General features: G+C 39.6%; 1 protein-coding gene across 1 annotated transcript; it reads left to right on the top strand.

Annotated features, from left to right (window-relative positions):
• The first annotated feature begins 4,707 nt into the window (after positions 1-4,707).
• LOC146673775 (ladderlectin-like) lies at positions 4,708-7,718 on the top strand. The gene is made up of 5 exons (XM_085401017.1): positions 4,708-4,729; positions 5,003-5,112; positions 5,909-6,043; positions 6,318-6,426; positions 6,570-7,718. Exons 1-5 carry the CDS (start codon positions 4,708-4,710, stop codon positions 6,635-6,637), a joined length of 444 nt encoding a protein of 147 aa, XP_085257143.1. The 3' UTR covers positions 6,638-7,718.
• The last annotated feature ends 9,499 nt before the right edge of the window (positions 7,719-17,217 follow it).

The raw sequence follows: 17,217 nt of genomic DNA, 5'->3' as shown, positions 1-17,217 counted from the left end.
GCTGGGACCGACGAGGGGAAGCAGGTCCTCAAACTGGCCGACGGTGATAGCGCTGGAATCGGCCGTCATCCAGGCGCGGCTCCTGGAGCATATGGTGAAACTCACCAAACTGCTCACGCCTCTGGAGGACCTGATGGACCCAGGTACGGCGAGGACGTCTTTTACGCCGCTGCTCTGCTCTCCACAGTACATAGAAAAGGGAGACTCTCTCTTCAAGCGCTAGCTCGACAGCTGCCATCTTGCAAAGATACCGGTCTGGCACAACTCCCTCCCACATTCCTCCCACATTTCCGGTTCACACGCGTCAAAATATGATATTTTGACGCGCGATGGATTTTTCTTGGACACGCGTTGAGACGCGAATGTGCACGCGTCAAATCAGGGGCGTTTGGGGCGTTTTATTCGCGTCCATCGCGTTCGGTGTGAACACACCGTTACACAGGTAGCCAGCAGCTATGACCAGCACTACTTGTGCAGTTAATAAAAGGACAGGTAATGTTAGTCGCGCTGTTGCACACACAGCACGCTCGTTTGTTTTAGTTCGTCAGTTGCAACAAGACAGCTTACCAACGTGTACGTAATAAGCCAATACTCCTGTGTGCTATACACTACAGTGCTGTACACCTACTTACTGGTTTTGTGGCATCAGTCTGTGTCTCTGAGTTAACTTGTGTTTCTCCTACAGCTCCGGACCGGAAAAAATGCGCGTGCTCTTTGTGAGCTCGTTCCCGGCTCATAACCAGCGCGTTTTGCGGTCAAGGGCGCTCATTGGTTAAATGTGAACATGTGACTGATGCAAGCGAGATCCTTTTATTTAGCAAAACTGTGATTAATAGTTAAATGTTATTGTTGAGGGGCACAGACAGGACTCGCACGCACACACACATTAAAAAAAAATAATAATAATTTTTTTTAAAAAGTTGCCTCAACAAAAGGGCACTTTGGGCACCCATCAGGAAAGGGGCGGGTGCTCAAGCCCCTCTAGCCCCCCCCCCCCTCTGCACGTGCCTGCCTGTAAGATGTCCAAGACGTTTTGATACTGGTTCAAAATAACTTGGATTTGAGGCACAGAGACTATGCTTTGCTCATTCATAGAATCTTCCAATAGCATAACACGTCTCTCCACTTTCATTTTGATATATTACAAATCGTTTAAAGTTAAAGAAATTTTGATCATCATCATTCAACATAACAGTGAATGAATGACGTTTGAGTACACGACTGTAATCTTCGGAGTGAAACACCTCGCCATCTGTAATGATTCGTTGAAAGTACTTTACTCTGCTCCTTTGTACCCCATAATGACTCAGTGCCATATAGTCATCCCTCCTAATTAATCGCACTTTAGGATGATTAAGTGCAGTGATACCATGTGTGTGAGTTACATGTTTTAACTGTTTAGGTCTTGTTAGAGATTCAAATATCTCCTTGCATTCATTTGAGGCATCTTTCAGTAAAGTCTGGCCATAAAATGGTAAGGCCTTCTGTAGCCAGAACATTTTACAATCTGTAGCGCAACCCCTTGAGTGCTTTTGATCATGTCTAGTAGTTTAGCATTGTAAGACTCAAACACAATGGCCCCCAGTTAACTACACTTCTTGGTAGTGATGGGATTTCCAACTCTTTTTAGAGATCCGGTACTTTCGGTTCGGCTCACTAAAAAGAGCCGGTTCTTTTGGCTCCGAACCGGCTCTTCAGGTTGTTTTGTTGCTTTAATTAATTTATTATTAACAATACTATAAAATTATGCACAAAAGGAATTACTAACGTAAAAAAAAAAAAGTGGTTTTATTTATATATGTTTATATATAAATATATGCGGTGGCCCCTAGAGACAAAACACGTACAAACTCATGATATCTTCAAGACAGTCATTGGTCAAACTGTTTTTGAGCTTGAGTGCCAGAAATAGTAGTTGGTTTTGCTCTTTAGTTTGACCTGAATCCACTGGGACCTCTACCTGAACAGGACCTGCAGTGCACTCTTCTTCATTAGTCATCAGCAGAGTTCTGTCTTCTGGAAGGATGTCTGGGATTTCCTTGAAAAGAGAAGAAGGAGAGAATTATGGGTCCTGTAAACATCACATTATAAATCTTCAGTGTAAGAGCATTAGCCTAGTGGATTACAGCAGACATTTGAAATTGGCCTTATTCACTAACTGTGCACTATTTGACATGTCCATTCAGTCTTGCCAAAATCTAAGTGTGCTTTGGCTGACCAAGATTAACTCTCTAAATGAATGCTTAGTGCTTTCTTTCATGATAAATTCTGTAAGAATATATGATTGCAGTAGAAAGTAGGAATTACCGTAAAAATCATAATTAGAACAATGATTACTTGTTTTATTTTTTTCTTGTTCAATGCACTAATACATGAATATTCATTAAAAAATTAATATGTTTAGAAATGTCATGATCTTTTTGATTTCATTTCTTGACTTGAAAATTCAACTAACTCTTGTGTACTTATTTCGACAAATCTATAGTCCTATATTCATAATAAATTCAATTTAGGTTTATGCATTAAATGTGTTTTTATTACAGTTAGCCCAAAATGTTTGTATTCCAACACTAACCTTAAAAAGAGACCAATAAGATGGTCATTTATTATTTGGTATAACTGAAGTAATTAAATGCTAAGGGATAAGATAAAATGGATAATAAGATAAAAGGAATAAAACTTTATTTTGGTAATCATCACCCTCAAGTTGTTCTGAACCTGTTTCTTTGTTCTGTTGAACACAAAAGAAGATATTTTCAAGAATGTTGGTAACCAGTTTCTTGTCCCTACTGACTTCCATAGTATTGTTATTTTATACTATGTCCATACTATGTCAATGGGGACCAGCAACTGTTTGGTTATCAACATTATTTTATGTTAACCTTTCCAAAATTGACTTTTCTGTTGCATCATTTTTTGACAATGATTTTTAGTCTTTTCCCAAAAATCGTTGGTTTTCTTCAAACTACGTGACATCCATTATTTCCTAACATTACGTAGTCCATATATATCCAATATTATTTTACACCCTCAATAAATACAAAGTATGACCTAGTAACAGAAAAAAAAATCTGATATTTCAATAAGGAACAGTCAGCATTTCACAAACATTACACTTGTTTTGAGAGAGTGAAAGCTATCACAAAAGGACAGAAGCTGTAGCTACCTAGTGAAACTTTTTTCTGCTCTCCATTATTTATGGAAGCATCACTTCATTCATTATTGCAGACAAAACAAAAAAGAGACAAATCAAATAAAAACTTCAAAATGCTACAAACAAAAATAAGCATAAGAAAACTGTAAAAAAAAAAAAAACCTGTTGAATTTTAGTGGTATTTGATGAGGGTGTTGACTGAGCATCCACCCATCTCTAAAGAAACAACAGTTTCATGTGTGACTGATGGTGCCAACAGTGTTTTTTTAATGGGAGTTGGTACAGTAGCATATGAGGAAGTGAGGCTGATACAGTGACTTTGTAAACACTCTCACATTACAGCAAATATTATAATGATACTTCTCTCATGACAACTTGCCATCTACAACTAACTATTTTCCCATAAAGGTGAAGATGGTCTGCAGGGCTGGCACATTCATGAGCTTTCTCTTTAAGGTGTAAACTGTAGTAGGATAAATGATACATTTTCTCACAATCAGCTTCTTGTATGGACTTACAAATATTTACAAATACAAACACGTTTTCAGTTTTTGCAGTTGATGTTAAAATCATTCAATCCAAGCTGTAACTTGCTTGGTGCATCACAATGACCAAGCCATGTTATGCTATGTGTAAATGATGCTTTTCTTTGAGTTGCTGCAATGAAACTTTGTCAAATCAAATCATATCAAATCTGATTTGCTTTCAAAGTGTTTGTTTCCTTTTTTTTAAACTGTCTATTTTATGGCTGTCCAAAGTTCTTTATTGATCTGTTACCCATTTTAGGTATTTTGTTTTTTATAGAAATACTCCGAAATCATCATGAAGCACTTGGGTGTGACACTGAGACCAGTGGAGAAACATACATGGGAACAAGACTGACGGGGAGAAAGAAAGAGAACACCGAATGCAGAGACAAGACTAAATGGAAAGGATAAGGCTGACTAAACATGGGGCATGGAAACTCCCCTGTTCCGTGCTCCATGATAACAGAAACCTACAGACTAGAAAACAAAACTAAGAAGACCTAAGAAAACAAATATAAACAGAGGGATCACAACTGTACACCAAAACGAGGAACAGAACCTTAACCATAGACCATTAAACAACCCAGAATCAAAAGTCCAAACACATTTACACTGGGCCAAAGGCCCAGGAGCGTGACATCTTTGTTGACCAGCAGTCAATAAATGAAATTAAACATCCATGAAATTCAAGCTGGGTGGAGAGAATTGCGTAAGGTTGGTAAAGACAGGGGTAGTGAAGCATGGAATCAAAACATACTTAAGTATTTTTAGTGCATCTCTTCCTGGTATTGAAATGTAAATATAAGAAAGTGTATATAAGTGCTCATCTCTACTTGAGGGGTGAAGCTACAGGCTGACACTTGAAAGAGGAGAAGACATTCTACAGACAGGTATGTTACAAATATGCTGAGGATCTTCTATCCTTTCTTTATCAAACTGCTAATCACTTTTGTTAATGTGTTTCTTACAGAGACACTAAATATCATCATGAAGCTGCTGACTGCATCTGCACTTCTCTGTGCAATGATGGCTCTGACCGCTGCTCAGGGTAAGTATAAAAGTATGTAACTAGTATCATACTGAATGTTGTGCATGTCAATGGTCTATATACAGCTGTCCAAATAATAAGATCTATTTTTAAATACATGTTTTTAAAAATAGAAATCTAAAGGAAGAAAATGACACATTTTCCAGTTGAAATTTGTTGAAAAGTAAAACTATTGTCAATAAAACACAAGTTAATGACCATGATTATAATTATTCCAGCAAAGGGGGAATTGAGTCAGCATTTTGTCACACAATATGTTTGCTTTGTCTTTAGATGAGTGCTATGTTCTCAAGAAGTCCTCATCATGTCCCACTGGTTGGACTGAGTCCAACAACAAATGTTACTTCTATGTTTCTACACCCTTACCCTGGGGTGATGCTCAGGTAATAACATCAGGACTCACCGGTTACTGTGACTGTGTTTCTTTGATTCTTTAATATTTGGATAAGACCTTATAATAATATTTTTTTAATATTATATTAAACATTTTTATATTGACAATTATTAAAATGTTATCAAAGCCAATGTACTGTTAAAATTTGTTTAAAATTATAATAGTATGTATTGATCATTGTTAATGTTATCATTTATTGAATTTTAATAATGCTATCATTTGTTCTAATATGTATGTATGTCATATATGGCTTTACTTTTTAACAAGTAAACAGTAACAATATATTAGTAAACAAGAAATACAAACAAAGAAGCAAACAAACTAAAGTCTCCAGTTTCACGTTCCTACAATTTATGCCATGGATAAATCACCTGTCAATTTTTGCTTCGATTAAAACCAGTTCTTATATGTACTGTGAAATATGCATCCAAGCTTATAATAGCAAATATGATTTTTTTAATTTATAAAAATAATGCTAATTATTGCAGTAAATGGTTTAAGCCACCAACATTAACTGCATGAAATAATTCTGAATGATAAATGATTTTAAATGTATTAATCATTAGTCCTTTCAATATAATAATTTTTAAAAAAACGTTACTTTTTATTACTTGTTGAATTGTAAGCTATTAATAAAAGGTCAGATAATTAAAATCAATAATTTTGTCACTCAATGTAAATATTTCTTGGTATGTTTTATTATTATTTGTATGTTTGTGGTGGTGTAATCATGAAGGTTGTTTTATAAATCTTCTGTAACTCTTCTGTCTTTTTGTTTACTGTAGAGAAACTGTCAGACCATGAGTGCAAACCTTGCATCTGTACAGAGCCTTGGGGAATACCAGCTGATTCAGAGGGTGATATCTGATGGGAGTAGAGCTAATGGACGAACATGGATTGGTGGTTCTGATGGTCAACAGGTATGCCAGTCTGCCAGTTAAAACATAAATCTATCCATTGGATATTTTACTTATTTCTCATTCTTATCTTTTTTTTTCATTGCCATATAATTCCATATATCTTGTTTCATATATTTGATATCTTCAGTTTCTATCTACAATGTCGGTAGTAGTGAAAGTAAAGACAAACCAATAAATGAGAAGGTGTGTCCAAACTTGGTAGTCGATGTATAATGTTAAAGTGCAGTTTCGTTAAAAAACGATTTCTTATTTTTAACTTTTTTCTGTTCTGTAGGAGGGTTATTGGTTTTGGATCGATGGAACACGTTTCCAATACACAAACTGGTGTCAGAGGGAGCCTAACAACTTGGGCAGCGAGCATTGCATGGAAATGAATTCTTCAGGTATAATATTGTACATAATATATACAAGTGCTATTGTCATTATACATGAAACCAAAAAAAACAAAATATTTTTCTCATATATTCTATATTTTTGTGTCCATGCAACAAAAATTTCAGTTAAAGTTGATTTTTGGTGCTTACAGGAGACCTGTGTATGAATGATATCTCTTGCCAGTCCCGATTCCCTTCTGTCTGCATTAAGAGTAAGTGATGATTCCTGGGCTGACATGAAGGCACGTCATCTGAAAAAGAAAGAAATCTTCTCATATATCACTCAAAATATCTGTTTTCACATCTTTACCTTTTTCTTTTGCTGTAACGATGCATAAGGAACGAAGCGACAAGTGACATAAAATAGTGTGATTGTGTCTTTTAAAAGGAGCAATTGAAATGTGTAATGGAAAGAATGCTTTTAGCAAAAACTTAAAAACAAAACTTTTTTTCTCTTCTGCATCATTAAACTATTAAGCATTGAATCAAACTGGTCTGTGAGTATCTGTGTTTTTGTGTAACATTATGTAAGCTTTCAGTTCAGTTTTTAAACACTCACTGATTAGATTAACTCACTGATAGATTAACCCACGTATAAATCTGCTTGAAACTACACCAATTTCTCTTGAAATTACTTGAATCTTTTTAATCCGATGCTATTTGCTTCTGCGTCCTGTTTCTGCTTTTGATGGCATGAGCACACACGAGCATACAATTAGACACACACACACACACAAAACACACACATGATGAGGTCTCTCTTTAAATAAGTCTCCCCTCCTTTGCTTCCCTCTCCCCAAAATTTTAATTTCACCTAATAGTGCTAAATTTCAGAAATAACTAAATATTTTGCTAAAGCTTTTGTACATTGTCATACTTGTTAAGATACAACCTTGCACCCTTTTCACAAACCTCTAAACACAAACTGAACTTTTTTTCACAAAACCTCTGCAAATACATAATAAAACCATGTTAGGTTACTTTTATAACAACTTCTGGGTAAAAGCCGTAGGTTATTAGTTTAAATGTTGGTTTAAAAGTCGTGACTCAAGAGTTGGGTTGGCGATGTGCTGGGTTCTTTAATTAACTCCCTGGCTTGAATAATTCTATTGGGTCATAGGTTCGCTAGCTTTGATCAAATATTGGGCCAAAATTTTACCCAATTGTTTGTGTAGAAGATACGCTTCAGAAGAAGCCACATTATTCTTCTGAAACGCATTTTCAACTAGACTGTGACCTGATCAGATATCACTGATTTCTCCTCTACTATGAAATAAAACATGGTAAGCAAAAAGTGAATTCCAACACTCTAAAAATCACTGGGTTATTTTTGATAATTACACTTTACTGGTTTATTCTAGAACTTTGATTAAAGGCCTTTTTACAGACAACAGCTAGCTTGTGATGAAGAAAGATAAAGTTATTTCTACTTAAAAATGCTCGATAATGTCTTTTAAACTTATTATTTGAAATGAGGCTGAGGTTGCTCTGTTTGACAAATTATTTAGAGATTACTACATCTAGAAAATATTTTGGTTTTGCATCTTTTGTTGAATAGATGAATCTCAGGACATGAATCAAATATGACCAAATTAACGAGGGCTCATTTAGCTATGATGGAAGCATAAAATGTTCCTCATTAAGGTGTATGAAATGATCTGAGAGGGAGAGTCCCTCTTGCCACTTGTAATGTTGGGTTGTGTTCAGTGGTTGAGAATAGTCGGTAGAAACCTTAGCAGGATAGTAGGAAGGATACACGATCATACTGGTACTGGGAATTCCACAGCGTATCCTTTAATGCACATTCTCTTCATCAACCACACAAGGCCTTGCAGGAGGTCTCCTCTCTTCAGGAACTTACTCTGCAGGAGGGGGAGCTACAAGAGAGGTGGAGGAAGATCTCAGCCTGGGCGTCTATAGAGATTGAAAATGTGACGTCACTCAGGGGTAAAACCGCAAAGAATTCTGGGAACTCGTGGCAAGAGGTACTAGCGCACGCAGGCTTTCAATTGAAATCAGTTATACAGCGATAAAAAGAAACACAAAAAATGGCAAGAAGCTGTTGTGCTATTAACTGCAATAGCCGGTCGCATGACAGCCACGGGAAGCCGACGGGTAAAGAGATCGGTTGTTATCGGATTACGTCGTTGAAGAGAAATTGTTCGAGCCATGTTTCCGAAGTAACAAAGAGGCGACTGGATTGCAGCCATTCAAAGACCAAATATAACGTCCCAGAACACTCCAGCTCACAGGTTAGTCTGCTCCAAGCATTTCCACAAAGGTCAGTCTGCTGTTGTAGTTAATACATCATTTTCATAACATAATTGGTGATATAGGTTACAAGCAAGTCTGGCGCTGAACAGAAATTGTCGCGCTATGCTCCTTTATTTATTGTGCATAAATAGTAAATTGTCCTGACAGAATATTGTGTTTCGCTTCTGTTATTATGGTACACTGACAAAAACATATACTTTTATTCACAGGATAAAACAAGTTTTTTGTATCACTAATTGCCCAGTACGATTACAGCATACAATATTATTGTCACTGCTACATTTCTGTGATGCTACCAGAAATTATTTCCACTACTAATTAATTACCGTTGAGCTCAAAGGTCCTATTAATAAACGGTTAACGAATGTGTATTTATGAAGACGATTTGTGAGACTGGTAAACTTATGATACGTACGATGGTCTTTCGTTCTACACGGTGCATTTCAAGGTCCTGTACCCATCCGTCGGTAAACTGTACCTGGGCTTGTTGCAGTGACCTGAAGTTACTAAACTTCATGAGTGTATGCACTCACTCCAAGAACTGTATAATTATAAATATGAGCATGGTGAAGTTGGGCAGCACGCTAACGTATTTTGTCCCTCTGTGTGCTCGTAAGGATTTAACACTTTCACTGCTTTGATTTTTTTCCTCGTATCTTTTCTTTGACTTTTCATCATGTCTGTCTTTGTACGGACCGGCATTGTTCTCCTTCGTTTTGTACATACCTTTTTGGGGGGCAAAGAAAAAGCAAGAATTTATTGGAACCGAAGAATGAATGCTTTGCGGTGCTGCAAATGCTTGCATTTGATGCGGTACTTGGATTGTTTTGCCACGAGTTACCGGCATGCAATGCGCGAAAGTCACGTGGTCTGTCAATCTCTATTGTCTTGTGTAGTCTGGAAGATGAGTGGATGACGGGGTGGGTGCAGTTTTCTCTGTGGTGGGGTCGGGTGGGCTGTCCTGGGCTCTGCAAGGCCAGGCGGCGCTGCTGAACTAGGGCCCCCCTTTCCCTGGCGGGCTGCAGAGTATGGGGGTGCCTACTGGGGTCAGCGGGGGAGCTGGCCCCAGGGAGGGGTCACTTGCCCCTCCCTTCCTTACCTCCCCATCTCCAGCTGCCTCCCTCTTCCCGCTCCACCACAATCACCCACACATTCAGGGCCTTGGGGTAAAGGTGTGTCACCAGGGTGCAGGGGAGGCATCCCCCCTTCTGGCTGCCTGTGCCTCAATTTTATCCCACAACTTAGACATTCACCTTACTCACACTCGCATTACACATATGTAACCACGGTAACTTCTGACCCCACTTCCGCCAGTCCCTTTATTGTGGCGGGAATGAACCCTGCATAAGTTCCGGGTCAATCAGCTGCATGTTCCCTGCTCCTCTGGCTGTTGTTGTCCCTGTGGTTGGCGTACTTGTCAGATATCGACAAACACTACAGACCAGTTGACAGCGTGCAATAACCCGGCCGATTCATGCATCTTTACACTACCTCACAATCGAGTCAAAGGTGAGTTAGTTGTTTGTTTTGTCACAATTAATGAAAATGCGGAGCCCGTAAAACGCCAGCAAGCTAATGCTAGGCTAGCGACAGTAAGTGCAATTACTAGTTTTATTTATTGAATATTGGTTTTTTTTGTTTGTTTTTTTTTGCCTGTCCCGTTTGACTCTTTTGCCATCAGAATTGTTGTCTAAAGGCAAAGAAAGATGCCCAACGGATTTACTTTACCAAATTGACCATCCCAGCCTTGCCGTAATGGTCCATTTGATTCACCTTTTATTGTTTATTTTATTTTCACTTACTGAATACGGGACAGACTTGACTGGGGGAAAGAAGGGGAGAAAGAAAGAGGGAAAGAGAAACAGCTGAGAAGAGGGACGGGGGAGAAGTGCAAAAGACAAAAACCAACAGAATGAGCAGGAAAAAAAAGAAAAAAAATGCATCTATCGATCACCTGGATCACCTGCTGAGAAAGAAAAAAGAAAACAAGCAGAAGAGAACAAGAGTAATAGAATAAATACTAAATATTAAACATTATTGTGCAGCACATAAGATCAACAGAACACAGTGTGCTTTGAGGTAGGAGCCAAAAAGGGTGTAGTTTGTGGGTGTGATCACCCGTGTGTACACCTGTGAGCATGGACGCGTAGGGATGGGTACCGGTGTCCGGTGCCATGATGGCACCGGTTCTGACATAAACGGTAGTAACCAGACCGAAAAGCAGCGCACATTTCGGTGCTTTATTTCGGTGCTTTTTTTCCCTGAGCTGTGATACACTTTTAGCAAATCGTTTTACGTTTCCGAGGATAGTAGGCGGTAGAGCAGGGCGATATGGCCAAAAATATTTATCACGATATATATTTGAAAATTTGCGATAACGATATAACTGACGATATAATTGATGCGAGACAAAATACAACTCCACAACATTACTAGCGCAAAAAGACAACCTTCCATTTATTTTCACTTAAACAAGAAGCTGGTTTTTATGTACATTAAAGCTTTATAAAAATGTAACAGTGCAAATGCAAATTCCTTGCTGAGAGTTTAACCAAAAGGCATTTCCAGTAGAAATGGGCTGACATATCCTGAGCATAACCATGTATAATATCCACTGAAGTTAAAAAGAGGTGCTTTGCAACATTAAACTGCAGTGTGCAGTACGTGTTTTTCGGACCATAAGGTGCACGGGATTATAAGGCACATTAAGCGAAACAAAGCAGTCAGATAAATCAAACTTTATTAAACTCATTCTTCTTGCTTCCTCCACTTCTGTACCATTGATTCATTAATGTTGAATTCTCTGGCAGCTGCTCTATTCCCATGTTGTTGCAGTATGCAGGGGACGACAAGGAGTACAGAGGTCTGACCCAAGACTTTGTGGACTGGTGCCAGCTGAACTACCTCCAGATCAACGCCAGTAAAACCAAGGAACTGGTGGTAGACTTCCGCAGGCACAAGCATTCTCCACTGCAACCACTGAACATCCAAGGTATGGACATTGAGGCTGTGGACAGCTACAGGTACCTTGGTGTTCATCTGAACAATAGACTGGACTGGACTCATAACTCAGACGCCCTCTACAGGAAAGGGCAGAGCAGGCTGTACCTGCTGCGGAGACTCAGGTCGTTTGGAGTGGAGGGCCCACTCCTGAAGAAATTCTATGACTCTGTTGTGGCTTCTGCTATCTTTTATGGCGTGGTCTGCTGGGGAGGCAGCATCTCTGCTGGGGACAGGAAGAGACTGAACAGGGTGATCCGAAGGGCCAGCTCTGTTCTAGGATGCCCTCTGGACCCAGTGGAGGTGGTGAGTGACAGGAGAACGGCGGCTAAGCTGTCATCCCTGTTGGACAACATCTCCCACCCCATGCAGCAGACTGTGACAGCACTGAGCAGCTCCTTCAGTGGGAGACTGCGGCACCCACGGTGTGGGACGGAGAGATTTCGCAGGTCTTTCTTCCCCACTGCTGTCAGACTCCATAATAAAGACTTTAACTGATCAAGCACACACATCCATACATATGCAATAATACTAAGTGCAATAATCCTTTCTGTCATCGTTGTATTTTTACTCAGTTGTATATAGTATTTGTATTTGTATTCTATTTTTATCTTATTGTATATTTATTTTATTTTATTCTACTGTATATAGTATTTTATTTTATTCTATTCTGTACAGTTGTGTACTGTATTTATTCTTATTGTATTCTAATTTTTGCCTCATAACTTTTGCACTGTCCACTTCCTGCTGTGACAAAACAAATTTCCCACGTGTGGGACTAATAAAGGTTATCTTATCTTATCTTATCTTATATTAATGACTAACCTCGTATTGTGGATGGATTATCTCAGTTGTTCTCCTGACTGAAGTTTGGTCCGTTTACAGCATCCTGCCATGCGATTGCATTTGTCTCCAACTATCAGGAACCTTAACGTTAACATTTATAAGTGGAAAAGTGTTAGTGTTCATCCTCCAGCTTCACCGTTTATGTTATGCTAACATAGCTGTGTCGCTAGCGATTACGTAGCACATCATTATATACCAGCTAGCCCAACTTCAGTAACCCTACAAACGTCACTGCTGTTTAGTTTCCTGTCTTCATTTATGTTGGAAGTGATAGCAGAGCTGTACATTTGAATTTTTTCAGAAATCTCTCAGTCAGAACATGCTATATCATGCTTAGGTAACTAGCGAAACTAGCGAGCTAACTTCCGCTAGCTTCCTGCTAACTTCTAACTCTGTTAAATGTAATAAATTTTGTTTTAATGGATGCCTGGAAGTTAAACTTCATAGTTACACCTGGTAAAGCAGCAATGCTGATCGTTTTATTAAAGATGAAAGAATTTAGACAGTTTTTAACGCTCAGTGATGCTGCAGTGTTCGTTTGACTTGAATCATACGGAGTTTAGGACCCAGATTACTCCCAGATTTAAGAGCATCTTAGTCCGACAAATATGACAATAACGACGGCCGCTTCCATGTTCTGCAAAAAAATGTGCTTTGCCGTGTATCTGACGGACAAACACCAACCCAGTTCCACATCACTGAAGTTGCACCATTTTTACAAACCAATTCTGGTTCATCTGTTTCACTCAACAATCGGCCATGTGCGTATGAAAACAAAGGCACTGCGCATGCGCGTTTTACTCATATTCTATCGCAATATTTCATTTTCCTATCGTTGCCTAACATTATACCGGTATTACCGTGAACGGTATAATATGGCCCAGCCCTAGTAGGCGGGGCCAAGTACGTACGTTCTGTTAGAGCAGAGCTACAGATTAAAAATGTCCAAGGCGAAGCGGTTAAAAGTCTGGCTGTACTTCACAGCAAAATATGCAAACTCAGCAGCAACAAGTGCTTTAAGCTGATACTGTGATACTGTCAAAGGAGGTAACACCTCGAATCTCATGAAACACCTGGCGACGCATAGCGTTTTTTTAAAAGCCGAGAAATGCGCCGTATTTGATGGCAGCAGCAGCCGTTCTTCTCTGCGTGAGTAGCTTAATGTTGTTCTTGTGTGATTTACGTTGAGTAGGCTAACCACGTTATTACATTAATGCATGTAAGGTGAACTAGCAAACATCATCATAGCTACATGCGGCTGTCTTCTTGTTTGATGGCAGATACTCCCTTCACCCTGGCCAAAAAGGCTAAAATGACCAAAGAAGAAGTGGAAAACAGTTAAACATGAGAGGTTTTTGGACAAAGTTTGTGTTTTTTCCATTGTTTAAGCACTGCTTCCAGCCATGAGTGATACCATATATGCCCCATAGCTGCAGAAAAGGCTAACATTGTTATCTTTTTACAAAAAAAACAGCTGAACATGAGAGGTTTTTGGACAAAGTTTGTGTTCTCCATTCTTTAAGCACCGGTTTGAGCACCGTTTGAGCACCGGCACCGTTTCAAAAGTACCGATTTGGCACCGGTATCGGATAAAACCTAAACGATACCCATCCCTATGGACGCGCTTGTTTTTTTTTTTAAAAGGTTCCTTCATGTAATGATCTGCTAGAGGGTGTGGGGGGGCCACAGCCCCGTCCTCCAGGGCATGAAGCAGGTATGGAGGAGATCAAAACTCCAGACATCCAGAGGCCCCCAGAACACAAGAGACCAAGGAAGACCAACAGAGGGGCAGCCGCGCCACTGTCCCAGAAAGAGCTGAGGAGAGTCCCAGATGAGGGCTCACTCAGCAGCCGCGGAGCAGAAGCCAGGGGGAGTTGCAGTGACGCGCCCGTGAGCTCCGCCGGCAGCCAGCCGTGCCTGAGTGACCGAGCCCCAGGCCGAGAGGCCGGTGGCACCCCACCTCCGAAGTGGCCCGAGCGAGCCCCAGGCTCCAGGCCCCGAATATTGTTGTTTTTGTTTATTCCATTATGGCCAAATGTTGACTTAACGTATCTAGAGTTGAAGGAGTGATTTGAATTTTCTAGTTTTGTCCGTTTTGGATGTTTTTTGTTACTTTTCTGATGAAATGCCAAAACGGCCTATGAGATTTTGCATAGAGTTAAATTCCATTGAGATTATTGAATCTGTTGCGCAACACCTGTGATTAAATGAGTTTTGCAAATATATTTGATTAACTTTGGATAATGTTTATTAGCTTTATTGCTGATATACTTTGATGGGACCCATGAGAATGGTTTTCTATAATAGTATTTTGAATGAAATTCATTATAAGAGATGATGGTTTATTGATTGTTGTATGAAACATGGCATTAATTAGTTGTCTTTGTTATTTATGGATTTATGTATTTATTTTGTCACAGCAGTAGAATGCTGTTTCATTTTCTTCGGTGAATGATAATTTATGTTTTTGACAGGCGGAGGGAGGTTTGGAGTCTTCACACACCCCCGTTCTCTACGGCCTGTTGGAGCAGGTGGACTAGGAGGAGGAGATGGCCGCCCGATCGGGGTCTGGAAAGTGGGGCCTCACTGCTGCTGCCGAGCTGGGGCGGTCTGCTTCTCTCCACCCCCGTTGTGGGGAACAAAGACCAAACGGCTTAATTTATTAAAACAAGGAGAAAACGGTCACCTCTTCACTGGGGTGAAGAATTGGGCCGCTACGGCGTGGAGGTACAAGAATCAATCAATTTACACATCATATTCATATGAGTACGGTCCTATTAACCTTCATGCTGTACAGCAGCGGTCCCCAACCTTTTTGCGCCACAGACCGGTTTATGTCAGACACGGACCGGCCTTTAAGATAAATACCACATAAAATGATCCGACCAAGACAAAAACTGTGGTATTTTGTAAATATAATAATAAAGGTGAATGTAACGTTATTAGCAGCGTCCTCCTGAAAATGTGCCAACACTTAGAGCAACATCCTCCTCTCTGCCGCTTAATGCTCTCTGGTCGCTATGGTAACGTAAATATTTCTTTCAAAATAAGACACACAACTACAACACGGGAAAGACCCAGGGAAACCGAGTTAACGATGAAAACCCCGAAAACCATAAATTTCACAGCGGCGCCTCAACTTTCGTGGCCAAACGACTCACGAACCGCTGCTGTACAGAACCTGTGATGTCCAGGCGGTGTTCCTCTGGTGTTCTGCTGTGAAAACTTTTGGGTTTAGGGATTAACATAGTTGTCATGGTTTCCTTTCTTCTCTTATTTGTTGTGTATGATCAGGACAATTCTGGAGAAGATGGGCCTGCAGGGGAAAGTCACCCCCTTGCAGGCCAGAAGACATGAGATAACTTCAAAGAATACAAAGTACGTATGTGTGTTATCAAGAAGATATTTCTTAAGAACACAAGTTAATAAATGTGCAATTACTAAGAGTTGTTGTGGTGTTTTTATTTGCCTACTGTCATTTTTGATTTCCTCTGCCTTTAGGATTGCAAGTATCCAGGCTCAGGAGAGGGGGTCAGTGGGAAGCCCACTGCGGCTACTTGGCCCTGGTTTGCCCTCATGGATGAGGTGATAGGACAGATGCCTTCCATTAAGCCTCCTGTCCTAATGTCCTCTCTCCCTGAGGACACTCCAGGGCCAAGCACAGCAGTGGGTGACCAAAACGACAGCAATGAAGAAGGAAGTCAGCCACCTATGACAGGGAGAAAGAGGAAAAGAGACCGGGATGATGAGCTGCTAGACCTCATCAGAGAGGACATGAGGCAGCAAAGAGAGGCTGAGGAGAGGAGAGCAGGGAGAGGATGGACACACTGTGTTCACTTCTAGAAAGATTAGTTCCCAAATGAGTTACGTATTGAGAAATTTATTTATTTGAATATATTTGTTACACTGTTAATATGTGTTGCATTAGTTTAAAGGTTTTATGTTATTAATAAATTGATTCAAACAAACAGTAATTGTCACTGAACTCAATTTGATTTACAGGCATTTTTAACATGTATGAACATAACGCTAGCTTTGAACAATATTACATGGATATTTATTTGATAGCAATAAAGTAAATAACGATAACAATTAACCAGACAAGGGAAACAACAATCCTCATACCAGGTATGCAGGGACTTCACTGTGACATGTGTACATCCTAACACCTAAAATCATGTTTTATTTGCATTTTTCATCTATGTGAGGTTTATGTTTTAGAGTATTTTACATTTTCAAAATATTCCAAGTTATTTATAAAACCGCACAGTGTTATGTCATTTTAGCTGGCTGTATGAAATCTGATCTTCAAATGGTTGTCATCACCATTTGAGGAACAGCTGGGTTTCTCTTAGCTGCAGCTGGACTGATTGCTCTTTTGTTTAAGCCATGTGGCAAATTTGGTAAGTAACAGTTCTCAACTAAAAGACGAAAACAAAAACAGTGCTACAGCAAGGCAAGCCACGGAGCCATATACTTTTATATATACTGAGCAGCTTAGACATATTTTATAGTGAGGTATGTCCAGTGATCAGTAATCAGTGTTGGGAAGTGCACACACTGATTCTTAAACAAGAATATTTCAAATACACAGTATGTAAAGATGAAAAAACAATATTTACAGTTGTTCATACAGGAATAATCTGAGTGACCTGTTCCTGGACCGTTTCTTGAACAACT

The sequence above is a fragment of the Rhamphochromis longiceps genome, linkage group LG3 (assembly GCF_057381845.1).
Source record: "Rhamphochromis longiceps isolate RC_006_pf linkage group LG3, R_longiceps_female_GT1.1, whole genome shotgun sequence".
Classification (NCBI taxonomy): domain Eukaryota; kingdom Metazoa; phylum Chordata; class Actinopteri; order Cichliformes; family Cichlidae; genus Rhamphochromis; species Rhamphochromis longiceps.
Note: the sequence above shows the minus strand (reverse complement) of the source record. Positions and strands in the feature narration are given on the sequence as shown.

Excerpts from the sequence above, each read along its gene's own strand:
- LOC146673775 (XM_085401017.1), top strand. The coding sequence starts at position 4,708 with ATGGCTCTGACCGCTGCTCAGG. Across the intron at positions 6,044-6,317 it reads GTGGTTCTGATGGTCAACAG|GAGGGTTATTGGTTTTGGAT; the intron begins GTATGCCAGTCT and ends TCTGTTCTGTAG. Across the intron at positions 6,427-6,569 it reads CATGGAAATGAATTCTTCAG|GAGACCTGTGTATGAATGAT; the intron begins GTATAATATTGT and ends TGGTGCTTACAG.